Source organism: Centroberyx gerrardi, chromosome 22 (genome assembly GCF_048128805.1).
Source record: "Centroberyx gerrardi isolate f3 chromosome 22, fCenGer3.hap1.cur.20231027, whole genome shotgun sequence".
NCBI lineage: Eukaryota > Metazoa > Chordata > Actinopteri > Beryciformes > Berycidae > Centroberyx > Centroberyx gerrardi.
The window spans coordinates 16,895,103-16,912,784 of record NC_136018.1 but is presented as its reverse complement, the minus strand read 5'-3'; the positions used below and the strand labels follow the sequence as shown (position 1 = coordinate 16,912,784).

At 43.4% G+C, this 17,682-nt stretch overlaps 1 protein-coding gene across 1 annotated transcript in view; it reads right to left on the bottom strand.

Annotated features, from left to right (window-relative positions):
* slc12a7b (solute carrier family 12 member 7b) overlaps window positions 1-17,106 on the bottom strand; it is a 55,133-nt gene extending 38,027 nt beyond the window's left edge. The window contains exon 1 of the mRNA XM_071902530.2: window positions 16,719-17,106. Within this exon, the coding sequence (XP_071758631.1) occupies window positions 16,719-16,845 (127 nt within the window). The 5' untranslated portion in view covers window positions 16,846-17,106. The remainder of the gene's footprint in view (window positions 1-16,718) is intronic.
* Between the last annotated feature and the right edge of the window lie 576 nt (window positions 17,107-17,682).

Genomic DNA, 17,682 nt, shown 5'->3' with positions numbered 1-17,682 from the left:
TCTGATGGGACACTGTATAGCTGTATAGCCAAGGTCCAGTTCACTTTGAAATGACTCAGTGACCTAGAGAGAGAGTTTCTGCATTACATTAAAGAACAAACACAAAAACCAGACCAGACTCAAACAAAAGAGTTGAATACACTTTAAATAGTGCATGAAAAAGCACAAGCAATGCCAGATTTATCTTATCTTATCTCTTGCTTATGTGTCATCTTTTGGGGCTCTTTAAGTTCCTGGCAAAAAAAACAACATCAAGCATACCTGAACTAGGTACTGATGCCACCCCTGAAATCAAAAATCACTTCTACATAATTATACCAGGAGATGGTGATGTTGTCAAGACCCCCATTTCTGGAAGTACCACTTTCGGCCCCTCTAAGCCAGTGATGCCTGGTCCCGTGCCATGGAGGAGTATGCAGGTTTTCATTCCAGCCAAACACGACTACAACAGCTGATTTCACTGATTAGTTCCTCCCTCTCTGGTTGAAGAAGTGCTAATTAGTGAAATCAGCTGCTGTGGCGTTTGCATGGAATGAAAAACTGCATACTTTTCCATGGCACAGGACCGGACACCACTGGCTTAGAGGGACCATTGCCTGGGCTAGGATCGACAGAACTTTCTCTCGTGTGTCTCTATTGCTCTGTCTCTCTCTCTCTCAGTTTCCCTACTGCGGAAATGGAGAAAAAAAATAGTAAGAAAAGTTGACTGCCCACTCAGTTTAAAAAATAATAGAGGATTTGCCTTCACTTTACACTGTTCTGGTCCCTAAAATGTTTCATTTTCAATCATATCCCTCAAACCCACTCAGAAGAGCAACACTGGACCATGGATGGCCAGAATGTGTTCATCTGTCCACTGTGTCCTTAGCCAAGTCTAGGCCAACAACAAACACAGGTTGGTCAATGCAGTTGTTAGTTGTATCTATTTTAGTTCCTGAATCCACTTCATTGGTGTTGTTAGGTAACTTGAATAAGCAAGACTTTTGGCAATGTAGATGGACAATCCTCCAAGTAACAGACAACAAAGTGAAACATAGGGTCCAAAATGTATTCAAATGGTTCCTGGCAGCAAGATGTTCCTGTGTGATTAAAGCTATGGCAACACCTTGGGCAACATACTGCCCATTGAGGTTGCCCAAAAGCTGCCGTGTGTCCCAGTTGCCTTCACATATTTGCAGCAACGGGAGGGGCAGTGACATGGTGCCTTGAATGTAACCTTGCAAAACTTTTTCTATCAGTGTCTTTGTGGCAAGCCAAGCAGCTGGATGTGCCAAACAATGTAAAAAGTCATTTAGTAGCTCTAAAACAATAGATGTAAGCTTTAAGTGCAATCCATTGTTGTTTCATCTTATCAAGCCTACTAGGAGCTGATGATTTGTACTTCTAACTATGCAATTCACTTTTGTTACATTAGTGAAATGTTACACTATTCATCTAAATGGTTTAAGTCAGATTGAATGCATAATCCAAGCAACCCCACTAGTCTGTCTGGAAAGAGGTGTTTTCCATTACTTTGCTCCTTTATGAAGTCCTATTTCCACAACAATTTGGCAACCGTTGAGAGGGAAAGAGAGATAGAGGGAGAAGGGTGAAACCTCTTGTGTAATTGTTGATGAATGAATGCAGGTGTATTTGATGTTGTGAGCTATGTGTGTGTGTCTGTGTGTGTGTGTGTCTGTGTGTGTGTCTCGCTCGCGCGCACGCACGCACGCACGCACGCACGCACGCACGCACGCACATGTTCCACTTCTGCAGGTGGGGAGGAGAGTCTCCCTGCGCTATAGCGCATTAGGTGACCCCTAAAAAAGTGACATTGCTAGAAGGTACACATAAGAGGCAATGACCATATGTGCAGATCTACATTGATTTAATAAACAGGGCAAAAACATCAGCAACCTCTTTTTCTATACTTCCAAAGACTACTTAAGAAGAGCATCACCTTGTCTATGATGCAAAAGATGAAAATGTATCTATGCTGTCAAATCACTTTCAATACAACCAATTCAACTAAATTCAATTTAGATTACTTTTTGGCAATGTCTTTATAGGTTGACCATAAGAACCATTTATTCACTTCCTGAGTAACTGAACTGAAAATGATTTGCCCCCAATCTAGCTACTGTACCGACTATTGGCTGTAAAAGATTGCTATGAACACCAAAGATGGTTTCATAATGCCTAATCATGTTTGAAGTCTGTTCTTGGAAGGTGCCGTTATCCCAAGAATGTGATTTTTCAACATAAACAATCACTGGATATGAAAGGCTCCCCTAAAGACCTCTTAAAAAAGAGAGAGAGGATTCAGGTGATGTTATTCCATCATTTTAACTCCTCTATAGACCAAATTCTTGACAGGAATTCTCTCTTCTTTGAGGAGTCTCCTCAAAAGTCTAGTGCACATAAATATGAAAATCTTAATGATCCAGTCATCGTGCTGAAACCTTTTTCGTGCTGATCTGTGTAAGATCTTATATCGGCTGATGATTTGGGCACACCAACCCTCAGCCAACCAACAGTCAGACCCTCAGCTTTAGGGGAGCAACACCTTTCCCCTCATCGCCAGATGTAAAACAAAACCAGACCAAACAAGGTGCATCTAAGCGGCGGCCACACTGACCCGCTGTGCCTGTACGTGTACGTTCATTTCAATTCATTTTCTGTCCGTTGTCCGGACAGGGCTGATGACACGTCCATCTCTGTCAGATTTCCATCCCTTTTGATGGACAGAAAGTTCAACCCAGTTGAACTTTTTCTAGATGGATGGTTTTGTCACCATCCGTTTAGGCGGTCAGAGGTGTTCCTACGTTTGTTTTGGAAAGATGGCGGCGAACACAGGAGACAACGGTACAACCAAAACATGGGGTGGGGGACTGAGGGGTCTTCCTACTTTTTCCCTGCTTTCTGTGTTTGTGATCACATCACTGGCTAAAGTAGCTGTGAAGTGGACTAAGTGACCAGCCCAAACCAAATTTACCTGCACTTTGCTTTCTGGCAGGTACCAATTTACCACCCGGTACAGGTATACTGAGGATGTGCTAATGGCTAGGCCCAGCCTCCCTCGTCTCTATGGTAATAAATGGCCATGGATCCTATTTATAACCACTAAGCTCCACACTCTGACAATGCCGTAAGCTGTCTTGCACTCGCCGAGTTAGCCCATGGCTCATCGTACCGAAAAGAAAGCGAGAGCGAGGGTGAGTGGGAGCGTGTCTGAGAGAGTGAGAGAGGGAGAGAGAGAGAGAGCGAGAGCGAGAGGTGGAGTAGAGGGCAGGAGGGAGAGAGAGGGATGGAGGGGCAGAATGGGGTAGACAGAGTGAGTCAAAAATCTGTCCCTTCAGTCCCATAAATCTCAAGGTTAACTTGAACAGAAACATGCAATTAGCAACTTGAAGATTAAGAAGCAGCAGAAACTAAAAAAGCAAAGACAAATCATGATTTCCTTCATATGCAATTTGGTGGATGCTTTTATCCAAAGTGCCTTACAGTAGTATGAGTTCATTCATTTTTAGCATCTTTTCCCTGTGGAATCCTTCACCCTGGCAGAGTCAGTGCCATGCTCTACCCGCTGGGCTATACAGGACCACAAATCACTGCAAGTAAACATCCAAGTTTCAATCTGTCCCCAAGAACAATATCTTGACTTTGGATCGGCCGAATCCCTAACAGCTGACGCACAGCGGAGTCCTCCGTTGATTAATTTTTCTCCATCACTTACCCAACGCACATAAACACTAACACACAACAACACACAGGCACACAATAGACTTACATTAAGCCCCTTTTGTAAGCCAGATTTCACTTTGGTGGAACAATTTGACTTGAGGAGGATAAGAAGAGACGAAGAGCAGATACAGCTATCTCTAATCCAGGTGAGCTGTAGAAAGCCAGTAAATAAAACAAATACCCTCACATGCCAATCCTCTAAAAAAAGGTGCTGGACATAAACTATAGCGGAGAATGTCAAGACTAACACACTTAACCAAATACCCCAACATAGTCACAGTTTATCAGCACCAACATACGGGTGCTAGTAAAGGGCAACTGAAGGAGTATCTTAGTTAAGAGAAAGACAACTTACCCCTCCGTCGCGAGCCTGCCCCTTGCTCCATGCTGGGGAGCGGGGCTGAAAAAGGGGGGTTGAAGGGAGGGGGTCCTAGCAGTGGTCCCTGGGGAACTCCAGTAGCGGGGGTCCAAAGTATAGAGACACTGCTAGTGAGGTACAGAAGTCAGGGACGCTGCCTGCGCTGTGTGTGTAATGTGAGGATCAGCTATTTCTGTGACGGTGTGTGTGTGTGTTGGTGTGTGTGTGTGTGTGTGTGTGCGCGTGTGTGTGTGTGTGTGTGTGACAGTGGCCAGTGACGACGGTGTCAGCGGCATCAGCCATGCATCACAAACCACGGACCCATGCGCGCGCACACACACACACACACACAGCTCCCTCCCCTCAGCCTCCCTGAGCTTCTGATCCCTGCGTACACACACAAACACACACACACGTGTACACACAAACACACACACACAGAAGGGGGAGGAGCAAAGAAAGCGAGGGAAGCAGAAAGCTGTTGTAAAATAGAGAGACAGCTGTTGGGGAGGGAGGCAGCAGAGAGAGGAGGAAAGGTAAAGAAGATGGATACAGATCAGCAGACAAACGAGAGAGGAAAAAGACAAAATGATGGTAGCATCAGAGGAGGAAAAAGCAGAGAAAAAGTGAGTGCAAAAGACAAGAGAGAGAAAGAAAGAGCGAAAGAGAGAAAGTGAGCTTGTGGCCTAGGTCAAAAATTGAACATCGCTTTAAGAAGCTGAGTAAGCTGAGAAAAATCACTAACCGTCCAACATAGAAGCTATTCAGTATACCAATACATTCACTTGATAATGTCTACTTAATTTACAAGCAAGGAGATATGCACTATTAACACTTAACATTGCTTTACATTAAGCATAGCTCATACATTCCTCCATCGAGTTTTATTAAATTCTGTTCTATTTCCAGTGATAATACATCAGGACTACGCTATCCTTGGGCCTACATACAGTATTTTGGATCAATAATTGTTTATTATTTTTAAGGAAAGCCCCGGGTGCTGCCTGAGTGAGCAGTTTCATTTACTGTTTGACCTCCTGACCCACCTCCAGGGTGACATAGGTGGAGGTGGCCAATCGATCAACAAAGCACAGTATGCATGCAGCACAATATGGCTGGGAGCTACACTGCATTCTAAAGGGATACTTGAATGGAGCCACACAAATATATGCATCTTTCCAATACTGTTGTCAATGGTATGTTAGTGTTTTACTAACATACCACAATGCTGGAAAAACTGTTTAATATCACCAGAATGTCAAAAATGTGACTATTGTGATGTTGTGATTTTGCCCATATTGTCCAGCCTTACCATTACTACAGGTGGAATGTAAGGATTAAGAGCACTAGCCCAGCAACAATGTTTCCTAGTAAAACTAATAACGGGCAAGTGAGCTGGTAAAATCTCCATACCTAACCATCTATTCTATTGCAACACTGTGTGTACTTGAGGCAGGTTAAAATCTGCCTGCAGGTTTCAGCCACAACCTAGCAGGACAGTCAAAGCACCATCCTGTGATATGTTGTCTATATCATGCATCCATAATCAGAATTAGAGATGGAGATAGGCGTTGATGGTTCTGATCAGAGCTAGACAGAGCCAAATTTGAGCTCCAGCCATAGTCCCAGCAGCACAAATAGGATACACAAGGGCAGACCAAGCCCCGGCCCTAGCCCCTGCTCCAGCCTTTAGCCCCAGGCTTTAGTGAATCTAATACCCTGCCGACCGGTGCTACCTCTGTCTTGGCTGCTCATTAATCTGCCAGTCTAAGAGCATGTGAAGTGGGCAGTAATCACTTAACCAGATTAGGCTAATCCTGACCCTTTTATAAAACACAGAAGCCACCTCTAGGATCCAGGGTGGGAGAGGGCACGGCTCTAAAGCCACAGACGAACTGCAGCTCAACCTCTGCTGCAGTCTACTGGCCACTGGCTAGCTATCATTCAAGTGACAGTGGCTTTCACCAGGGGGAGCAATATCTGCTATTGGTCATTCAGGAGAGAATGGCAAAGCCATGGCCCCAGAGGCATCTGTGTAGAAAGAGATATGGCATCAAGATTTAGGTCTAATTCCAGGAAGCAAAAACTGAATCACTAGGGACTAAAAAAACACTACACAGACAATATTGCTAATTTTTTGAGATAACAGAACAAATCTTTACCACAGAGTAATCTTTAAATCTCGGAGAGAAAACTTGACAATCTTTACATAGTGTACATCCAGCCTTCACCAGCCAATGTGAAGACAAACTGAACATTCGCTGGTAGCATCATTAACTTGACAGATGTGTCAAAGCACGGCTTAAACAGAGGCTATCAAATCACATAGTAAGAAGGATTTAGTAGTATCAAGCTCCACTTGGTTTGATGTCAGATGGCTGCGGTTGTAGTTATTTTCTGTGCATGTGTGTGAGTGTGTGTGTGTTGTACTTAGTGATGTCCTAAGCCTTTAAACCCTTCAGGTAAACAACACTGTCCGTTATGCAACACAGAGGACTGGGTGGGAGAGGGGGGATGGTGGGAGGAGGGAGTGCGCATGTGGGGTTGAGGGGAGGGTGTGTTGGACGGGTGATGTTAGCGGTCTTGTTATAATAGCTGGGGGCTTGTGCAAACTGCAAACTTGCCTGACTGGAAGGATTTTAGTAATTGTTTGGTGAGGGGACCAAGTCCAGTTATGATGCATTGATTAGTGCTGCCTGTAAAAAACTGCCTGCAAAAACATGATGGATTTAGCAATAACCTTAAATTTAATCACTCCAACAAAATCACATTTGTCTTCATTAAACATTTTTGACCATATATGTATATAAGTAGAGAAAATGTTGAATTCCTGTAATAGGGCCCTTTAAGAGTGAGAGCGTGTGTGAGGAGTGTTGAGAGTGCGTGGGAGTGTGTCAGAGAGAGAGAGAGAGAGAGAGAGAGAGAGAGAGAGAGAGAGAGAGAGAGAGAGAGAGAGAGAGAGAGAGAGAGAGAGAGAGAGAGAGAGAGAGAGAGAGAGAGAGAGGGTCAGCCAAGGTTAGGTAGATCGATGTTACTTATCACTACTTACACCTGAATCCTCACAGCTATATGCAAACACAGTTTTCTAAATGCAACATCGTGTTCACCATCCTGTCAACAGCAGTGGTCCCACACATGGATCGCCACAGATAGTGAAAATAATCATCCCTACTTGACTTGTTGGACATTTTGCTGTACTAAAAGAATGAATGGATGAACTTTTTGGAGAGCCTGTATGTGCCTCCTCTAGTATTCTTTTTAATGTAGACTAGTCAGACCTAGAAGGGGGCAATAACATAATTTACTTGATCCTGAGAGGGAGATTACAATGATTGAGAAATACCTTAACAGATGGAACTCTTAACACAAAAAGCCTTAGTTTACTGCTGAGAGAAGTCTCAAATGTGCTGGGAACCCGATTCATTTTTCTTCAAACTGTGTTATTGTTTGTTTTCCTCCCTTCTTGACACATTTTGCTCTATAAATTCGGCATGCTAAACAGAACAGGATGTTGCTATGGTTTCACCATGAGGTACAGTACTTGTTTTCAGTTGTACTTAGAAAACCTTCCAGTTCCCATGTGTTTGCAAATCATGTTTTCATGGCTGATTTTCCTCTTCAATTTCCATAGCCAGTTTATGGAAATGTCATCTTATGAGGGCAGATTAGATGGCAATTAATCTCTCTAATCTTTATATACATTTAGGGCTTTCAAGGTATTCTGGCATGGAGCCACATAAATGTATGCATTTTTACAGGACCATCATCAAAAGCATTTTTAAAGCTAAAAAGTGAATTATAAAGAGTGGATAATATGAATGGAATAGAGACCTGTGTGAACTTTGGTTGGTATCCTAGAATCATGTATTTTCCTGAATTTGTATTGGAATAACCAAATACGATTAAAAACAAACATTGTGATGCAAGTTTGGGTAATTTCACCCAGTCCTCAAGATGTTCCAACAACAAGCACAAAATCTTGATGTGAGTCATGATCATGTGAAAGTAACAATGAAATCATGTGACTTTGTGACCAAACCCTGGTTCCCTAAACTAACTTCCAGCCAAAGCAATTCCAACAATGTCATCTACTTCTAAGACCAGGGGTAGAAAATGGACAGAAAAATGGACACACACACACACACACACACACACACAGACACACACACACACAGACACACACACAGGAAAAGTAAGTCCGCCCTTCTCCAGATGGTGTCACTATCTCACACATTTGAAGGAAACAACCACACAGGCGCACGCACATAGAAAGACACACACACATACACACACATCTCCCTCAAACATACTCTTACTATAGGCTTAGCTATGCATGGTAGCAGCAGTTGCCAAGCTTAATTCTAGGATTGCATCTTGAGTCATAACAGGCCCTGTAGCCCGTCTCTAATAACTGCCAAAGTCCACTTCCTAACTCACACGGTCAAGGCAATCACCAGGGACATGAGGGGCTCTAGGAACCAGATGTTTGCTCATAATTGGACTATAGTAGGTGGACTCAGCGCTCAAACTGTTCAAATTTAATATAAGGGATGGTGGGAGAGTGTCCAGTCAATCCATTAATAAGGGCAACACCATACCTTCTATACCTTCTTATCCACACCTTAGTCACCCTAGTCATATTATTGATCAGCATAGGGAAATTCTCTTTTCTCTTGCCCCCCTCCACAGGGAGGTCAGAGGTCAGGGTCAGCTACAGAACAGCACCCCTAAAGCTGGTAGGAAGACACTTCAGCAGGGCGGATGCTTGCCGACACGGAGCTTGAACCTGGGTCCTCTGGTCTCTAACCACTGCCCAACTGAGCTGTCTGGATTACTGTTTTGCTTCATGACTCTATTTTGAATGATGGTGAAGGTATCTTGGTGGATGTACACAGTATACCAAAACACATGCAAACAGGCACAACAAATACAATATATCTCTGCCTATGTGGGGTATAGACAACGACTGAATCACTAGACAGAAAGCAAAACCTGCATTTCCCACACACTGGCTCCTCTCCAATGATGGAGCTGGTAAACATTAGCAAAGAAATAAACATCTTTTAATGGTTTCCTATCCAGACATTGGCAATTTATTATCTACTTCTGTAAGACAGATATAAAGTCATTGTGAACATAAGAGCTACAAGCTAACAGTACTCAGCACCAATATTAAACAGCTGTTTGATATCCAAAACCGTCACTCTGCGTGTGTGTGTGTGTGTGTGTGTGTGTGCATTCAACAATGAAAAATTAGGAACATCAGTACGATCGATCCAACACTATTAGTCGTGGAGAGAAAGACTGCTAATAGCTATTGGTGGTGACTATGGCCAAGGGTAAAGTCTTTTTATGGCAATAAAATGTAGCCGGATCCTAACCAGACTTTTACCAAAGAGCTACTTTAATAATTTATTATGCAATGGCGTACCATGTTTGTTGACATCAATCAGCCGCGTCACACACCCAATGAGTAGAAATGAAACAAATTATTTACCAAGCAATGACTCCTGAAGTTTTCAGCAGAATACAAAGACGTCAGAATGATTCATGTCCCTCCTTACTGTTAAGGGAAGTCTAACTTGTTAGGCTTGTAAAATTGGTCAAAGGATGAGGAAATGTCATAAGAGACATAAAGCAGTGCAGCCACCTGTGTGTGTGTGTGTGTGTGTGTGTTTGTACTGTCTCTGAACCCAACCAAATGGAAAGACATGTGAACCCTGAGGGATCACACGCGAGCTACAGCTGACAGAGAAAGAAAGATACAGATAGAGGAAAGGGAAAGAGAGCTAGAGAAAGCTGTGTGTGTGTGTGTGTGTGTGTGTGTGTGTAGTGGTTGAGGGCTTATCAGACACACCATATTGAGAGCTGCAGCAGGGAACAGGGGCTGGTGGGGAGGAGGGGATTACTGGACAGGAAATAGGAAGCAGTAGTCAGAGGAGGCGGGCCTGTCTGGCTAAACCGTCCAATCACAGGGAATCACAATTTCCATTTGGCTAAATTGCTCAAGACTGTCCACTACTCTTCTGTTCTGCTCTACATCCCACTTTGTGTGGGATGTGTAGGATAATATCTTTTTCTTGGCTGTGAGGACTGTGTAGTAAATGAGGTAGGCTAAATGATGAGTGTCGCCAAGAGTGTTTATTGCCTGGATCTCCTCATCTCCTTATCTTTACAGGCCTGAGAGCTGCCATCCAGTGTATTTACATGTCCTAAAGCTACACCCAAGGTATGTTTTGGAGCCTGGGTTTTGCTCAGCTGAATAAGGCCCGAGGAGAACTTTCCATGCCCGGATCCATCTCGCTTTAGTTTAATTTTCAAATTTGTCATATACATGCGCTGCAGCGCGTGGTTAGACTCGAGGCATGTAGCCTAGATGTTTAATAACTCTGTGAGGCTCAATGGGCGAGGCTGGGACAGACATAGGGAGAGACTATTCATGAAGTTTCCATGACTGGCCTTTTTTTCCGTTGCCTGCAGCAGACAAATGTAAGGAATGGATATGCGACTTCCCTCATCTTCTTGCTTCCCCTCTTCCGTACCTCTCCTCCCAATCTATACCCCCTGACTGCCTTCAACCTTCTCTCCCTCCCTCCCCCCAGACTACACCTCTGCCCCCCTCCCTCTCTCATAACTGAATGTTGCTGTTCACTGTATATCAGGTTCATTTGGCCAACTGAATTTCCTATGGAACAATTAATCATACTGTATCACACCCCCCCTCCCTACTTCACTCACTCCCTACATTCCCAAAGTACCTCTCACTCCCCTCCCTCCCCTCCATCCATCCCTCCCTCCCTCAGTGACCAACACACAACACCCATCAACACATTACATCACTGAGATAATGGATAGCGAGAAGTGCACCTTGCTAAACCATATACTGGAACTCCTAAATTGCGGGGGTGTATGTGTGAGAGGTTTGTTTGTGTGTGAATGTGTATGTGCACTCATAGTGAAATCCTACTAACCTTTAATTTTAATCAGTCTACCTTACACTTCAAGAGACTCTGTAAGCCTTTGGCAACCTCGAGCGTAGCCAGGAGATTAGGATACCAATTTCAACAGAATTGTTTAGGGGATCTGTTTTTGTGTTTCAATGACCCACCTTTGGGGTCCCAGCGCAGACGTTGAATAACGGTGTCCTACAGTGTTGCCGGTGGAGCAAGCTGAGCTCAGTAACGTGGCCAAGACAAACACCCTGCTGAGAGTTGAGCAACACTGCTGGGTCAGGCTGGACACACACTGCAATCTAAATAACCTAACCCAGAGTTTCCTAACCCCTCCTTTGTTAGGGCCTCCTATACTAACCCCTGAGAAAACTTGTGCCCCTCTCCCACCATTATGACCAGGACCGTACAGTGTGTGTGTGTGTGAGTGTCTGTATGTATTGTTGTCATTAGGCCTTTAAAAGTCAATGAAAGCAGGATTTAATGGCTTTATCGTTGTTATTCAACAAAATGGTGGTGTTAGAATGGGCTACTCATTTTGCCCTGAGTTCCTCACTAATAAAATTAGGCCTTGCAAGTCTACACGCAGTAAAACTATTATTAAGGCTACATACAAATGTGAAGAATATATACAAAAATGAATTTAGGTTCTCACATCCAATACTAGTTTGCCAGGACTCAGCAAGATAACAGCAAAACTAGACTAATAAATCTATCCGGCAAACAAACCTCAAACAGAAATCCTCACAGTGTGCCTGAGGTGTAAATACACAAAGAATTTCACACGATCGGTTGGTTGGCACAGAAATAGGAAGTCTCAATCCAACCCTGACATTAGACAGAGTTAGCCACAGTGCCAATATACATCTGTTAAGCTTGTGTGACAACTTGCTGAACAATTACTGCATCTGTACAACCGGTACTATGGGCAATGTGTAAATGTGCAACAGCAAAGGAGCTCATAGGGTTAATAACAAGAGAGGAGAGAGAAACAGGGAGACAGACAAACAAACAGACAGTACAGCTTTAAACAGAACCAGACCTGTGTGGGAAGAAAACAGGAAACACATGCCTAGGACAGACGGACAGAGAGAACACCACCCCAGGCATCAGTACCATCACCTGCTTTTAGAGTTTAATGCCTAAATAAGTCCAAAATAAGGCCTTATCTTATTATAACAAGACAAACACTGAGAAACTTCAGCCAAGCTTTGTCAACAAACTATTTCTTTGTTAATGGGTCACCACCCATGCCATCATAAGGTACTTCTGGAGGCATACCCACTCTGCCATTCGTGAACAGGGCACAGCCTTGTTTGGCTCAATGGGTAGAGCAAAGCACAGAGATAGGGGTTTCATTCACATTGGGGCAGTCCTTATTGAAAATATATGCACCTGTGGTACTGTAATGGGCTTTGGATAAAAGCCTCCACCATATTGCATATGTAAGTGTTCAAACTGAAATGCACAGATTTGGATAAGTCAAGTCGATCCTTATTGATTTAAATGTGCTTAAATTAAGAATGGGAGAATGAGGGAAAAGACAAGTTGAAGGATTTTTAAGCCGAGAGACATGGTCTGTGCCATAAAAGACAGGTCATCGTAATAAGTTGTACATCCCTGTATATGTCCCAACAAAATGGCATAAAATCGGTTACACTGCGAGGCAGAATCTGGGCTTACTAACCACTTTGAGTCAAATTACACACAAACAGAGAGATACCTATACTGGCAGTATAAGACTTGTGCAAAAAACACTGAAGAGGGTTTCAAATGTTTCAACTTGGTGAGGTCCACTACACACTTTAAACAGCCCCAAAGGAGGGCATTTCATTTTCAAATGACAAATAAAGCTCTCCTCGTGTCTTTTTGTTTTTCAAAGTATAAATACACATACACAAAGTGTGAAAAAAACATAATTTAACACACTAGCATGTTATGTGGACGCTTGTAAATTCCTGACCACTCCACGTATTTTTAGATCATCAGTAAACCAAATTTAAACCTCTATGTTGTATTTTGTGAGCCTGTCTTGTAGTTAGCTAGTTTAACATAAACATGTATCCATTGTCAACAGACTGTATGGAAAGAATTAATAAATCTATGTTAAAAAGCAGTAAAAGAGAATGGCAGCATCACTGGTGAGTTAGCTCTACCCTGCCAGTATGTGTATTCAAAATACCCCAAAATACCTCCACTTTGCCCAACTATGCTTAGAATTCCCTTTTTAATTAACTTGTGTACTACTCCAAAGTGGAGAAAAAGGAACAGGCTGGCCACAAACAGTTTTACTGCGTGTCAACACCCAGCCAATTTACGGTTTTCTAAAAATCCAGTGGCTTTTGTTTAGGTTGTAAGGCAGGGACAACGGTAGGCCACAGCTAATAAAAACAGCCAGCCTTCTCGCCAGGCAGCCTGAATTGGTTACATTTGGTTAGGTTTGCTTTGGTTTGGCAGCTTTCTCGTCACTTAAGCAGAAGACTAAGCCTAAGCCTTCTTCTTGTCAGAGCAATAGCAAACTGTGATAGTGAGTGACTGAATGAGTGACAGATAGAGAGAGAGCTGAATCGAAGAACACATCCCAAAGGAGGATATTAAGTGGTTTCACGTCATCTGCTCTGCGCTCTCACTCGTTTAGTAGAGTAAAGCAGTAACTTCATTAGACGGGGCGCTGACACCATTTTTGGAAGAGAACAAGAAATGGGAAGAGAGAGACATAGCAACAGAAAGAGGGAGTGGGACAAAGAGGGAAGACAAAGGGAATGAGAAGATTTGATACAGGGCAGTGAGATTCTGATTGTCATGAAATGCATGCACAAGTCTTATGCATGATCCTGACTTACTGACTGGCTGGCTGCAAGGGGGCGGGGCCTCACCTCCCCCCACACAGCCAACGGGAAGCCAGCCAGCAGGGTAATCAATAACGCTGACTGCTATCCTGCTGTCTCTTCCCTGCTCAACAATATCATGAGCCAACACCATTTATGATATCCAGGAACCTCCCCAGTCCATCACACAAATGCACAAAACAGCACTCTCTCTCTCTCTCTCTCACACACACACACACACACACACACACACATCTCCCTACTAGCAGTCATTGTTAGACCCTGTTCATTGTGCATCTGCCTCAACGAGTACCAACCCCATCAGATAGGTTAGGCAAAATAATACTAAAAACATTGGTGAATGTACAACTCTTTTAGATGTGTAAGCTTGGAATTTCAAGTTTCTATCAGACTTTTTTTTTTTTTAATCAAAATTGCACAATGATATTCACATTCAGGCTCTTTAAATTGTTACACCAACACCACACAATTGCTTGTGTGGTGTGGATTTTTTTTAAATAATCTTTTGGTGAACATGATATTTAAAAAGTTAGACAGATAGATAGATAGATAGATAGATAGATAGATAGTTCTGCCAGTTGGTCAAATCTTTGATGCTCAGTATCTCTGAACTGTCCTCAATTCCAACTGGCTCAGACATGTTTGAATCTGTTGTAAAATACCTGATATACGCATACCTGCGACCACATAACAGTTCATTTCAACATTGATGCCTAACTGAAAATCACCACTCACACAGCTACTTATGCGTTGCTTAGTAACCACTTTGTTTACCTATTGTTCAAGAACTATATGGCGTTGCGGAACAGTAACACTTATCTATTTAAAATAATAGATATATTTAACATTTCAGTTCTTTTAATTTTTAATACAATGGGTTTATGAGCTCTGCTTTTAGCTATTCTAAAATTATTGTAAAACACTCAATTAAATAACAAATATATCTATATGCTAATCTGGGGCTTTTGGAGCCCCAGGTTCCCTGCTGGTAACCCAGGCTTAGACAATAGCCTTGGCATCCATGCAACAGACTTGGATTCATGCGAACAAAATAAGAGCAGTGCGTGTGGTCCTGCTGGTTCTGCAAGCCGAGACCCATACCACGCAACTTTGTGGTTTCACATCTGGCTCATGACCTTTGTAGCATGTCATCCCCTCTCCCTCCTGTCCTGCCTGTCACTCTCCACTGTCTGCTGTATTACAAAGCAGCAATGCTTTTAAAAAAAAAAAAAAGACAAATGATTGCACGCGTACAAACATGCACAGGGGAAACCAAAGCATGCCGCAGTCGGATATCTTGCATAACCATCATAATAAGAAGCCGTTCTCTCCCCCACAGTCTGTAAAATCTTACCCAGCATGCGGCCGTAATTGCAGCTCTACAGCAGAAATTAAACGCTGGGATCTGATTTGCTCACTGCCTTGTGAAGCGCTGTAAAAACGGCAACTACACTAGGCTGGCAAGAGATGGAGTGTTCGAAAGGAGTTAGTTAAAGATGCACTCCACGACCTGTCCATGTTAAATGGGAATACCTTAACTAAACTTCAGCTTTCATATGTTATTCTTGCTGTGCGCCTTTAGACAGCGTGATGTCTTTCAGTTAACATTCACTACTGTTACACTGATTTATACCTACAGAGAGAATGAATTTTGCAAGATGGAAACCCAAGCAGACTTCTCTGGGGATCAGGGTACACTTGCTGGACCAGAACTGACTGAACTACTCTCTCACTGGATGTAAAAATTCAGGCAGATATTGGATGAGTCCACAAAGTCGGCCTCCTAGTCACTGTCAACTCAACAACTCCAGGCAATACATCTGTAAGGCTTCACAAAGTATTGGATTTCTAATTCCTAACATGAGGGGAGAGAGTTGTTCAAGATCATAAATACTGATATAAAGTATTTTTGCAACCTTTATATTCGTCAATACCTCACCTCCCATGTGCTATTGTTTATGTGTTGATATTGTCTTTGATGTGTGTCTCAAACACACGTCAAAGGTATTGTGTTTAAGTGCTGATAGGTCTATCCTGTTATTTTTTCCCTCCTGAAGTTACTGGGTCATTTGAGGTTGAGCCACGTTGGAAGTAGCATGCCGCTGGTAATCAACGCGGAGAGATGCTAAGAGATTGGAAAGACATGGGTTTCCTAATTAGAGCGCATGTGCTGCTCCTACGTTAGTTACCGCAAGACTCAGTCTGTTCGGGAAACCTGTACAGTATTATGCAAACAATGGAGACGGAGAGAAAGAACACAATAGAATCGAACAGAATTGAATAGTTGGGTCAGAGAGAGGGCAGGCAAGGAAACAATGACAGCAAGAAGAAAAAGGGGTGATTGTGGTGTGGTGTGTGTGTGTCTGTCTGTCTGTGTGTGTATGTAGGGGTGGGGGGCAGATATAAAATAATGCAAAGAGGAAAGAGATTCAGGCAAAAGAGGAAACACTGGAATAGACAGAACAAAAGCATTTCAAACTGCCTGGAGTGGCGTGTGAGGGGAAACCCTTGTCTCACGCAAGTTATGCTACAAAATGAACTAGCCTTTCCTAAAATCCACCACCTCCTCCATGCGTTATCCTCCCACACACAGCCCACAAAAAAAAAAATCTCTCTTACAAATAGGCAACAGTAACCCAATGCAATGAAGCCAAATTACCAGCTTGCATAGGCAACTGTAGGCAAAGTCTGGAAGTTTCCACAGCTACTTCTCCATCTCCAGAAGAAAAGCAAAGATCTGAGTAAAACTGTAAAAGTTGGGTGAAACTCTAGAATGGTACAGTCAAAGTTAAAATCCCCCCTTGAGGGATTTAAAAAAAACACAGTCCCTGATCTTACCTGCGGTGTTCTCGTCTTCCTCTCTCAGCACATTGTTGTCATCCACATCCTCCTCTTCCTCATTCCCCTCTTTTCTCGCTTTTCTCCTGCCGTCCTTCACCGGGACCACTGTGAAGTTGGTGGGCATTTTCACACCATGTGCTTCCTCTCAATGCCTCCTGCGTGTCCCACTCTTATCTCTCTCTCCTCCCTCTCTCTCTCTCTTTCACTCTGTCTGCGTGTGTGTGTCTCTGTTCTGTTGCTCCTCTCTCTCTCTCTTCCTCTCTCCACCGGTTGTCCCTTTTCCCTTCTTTCTTGCTCTCTCTCTCTCTCTCTCTCTCTCGGTTGTTTGTTCTTCTGTTCTGACTTATTGCTCTGTTGTAGTTTTGGCTCGTGTGCTGCCGTTCGGTCTAACTTCGCCCCTATTGCTGGGATACCGCTGTACACCCATGTGACCCCCCCCTCCCCACTTTCCAAATAAGGAAGAGCAGGACTGCCCCGCCCAAAGGGGGCAGGACACACACACACACACACACAACTGCAGATAATGTATTGTGTATGTGTGTGCGCATGAGTGTGTGAGTGCATGCATATGTTCCCTCCGTCCCTGAGGGCAGTTCCTCTGTCCAGAATTCTCTCTCTCTCACACACACACACACACACACACACACACACGCACTCCTCAAAGAGAAGAGGAAGTCCATAGCCGCTCCACTGAGGTAGTGAGTTTTCATACACACACACACACACACACACACATATACATGTGTGTGTACATTATATATACAACTCTATATTAATGTTACAGTATAAACACACACTCACTTATCAGAGAGGGGGATGGGGGACTGAGGGAGAGAGTGTGGGCAGACATGTGAGTCAATAAAAGTGTCAACTTCACGCTCTTATCTCCACAGAGCCACCTAGGAAATAGCAGGCAGTGTTGGCAACGCAGACAGACTGAGACAGATGCTCTATGTGGTGC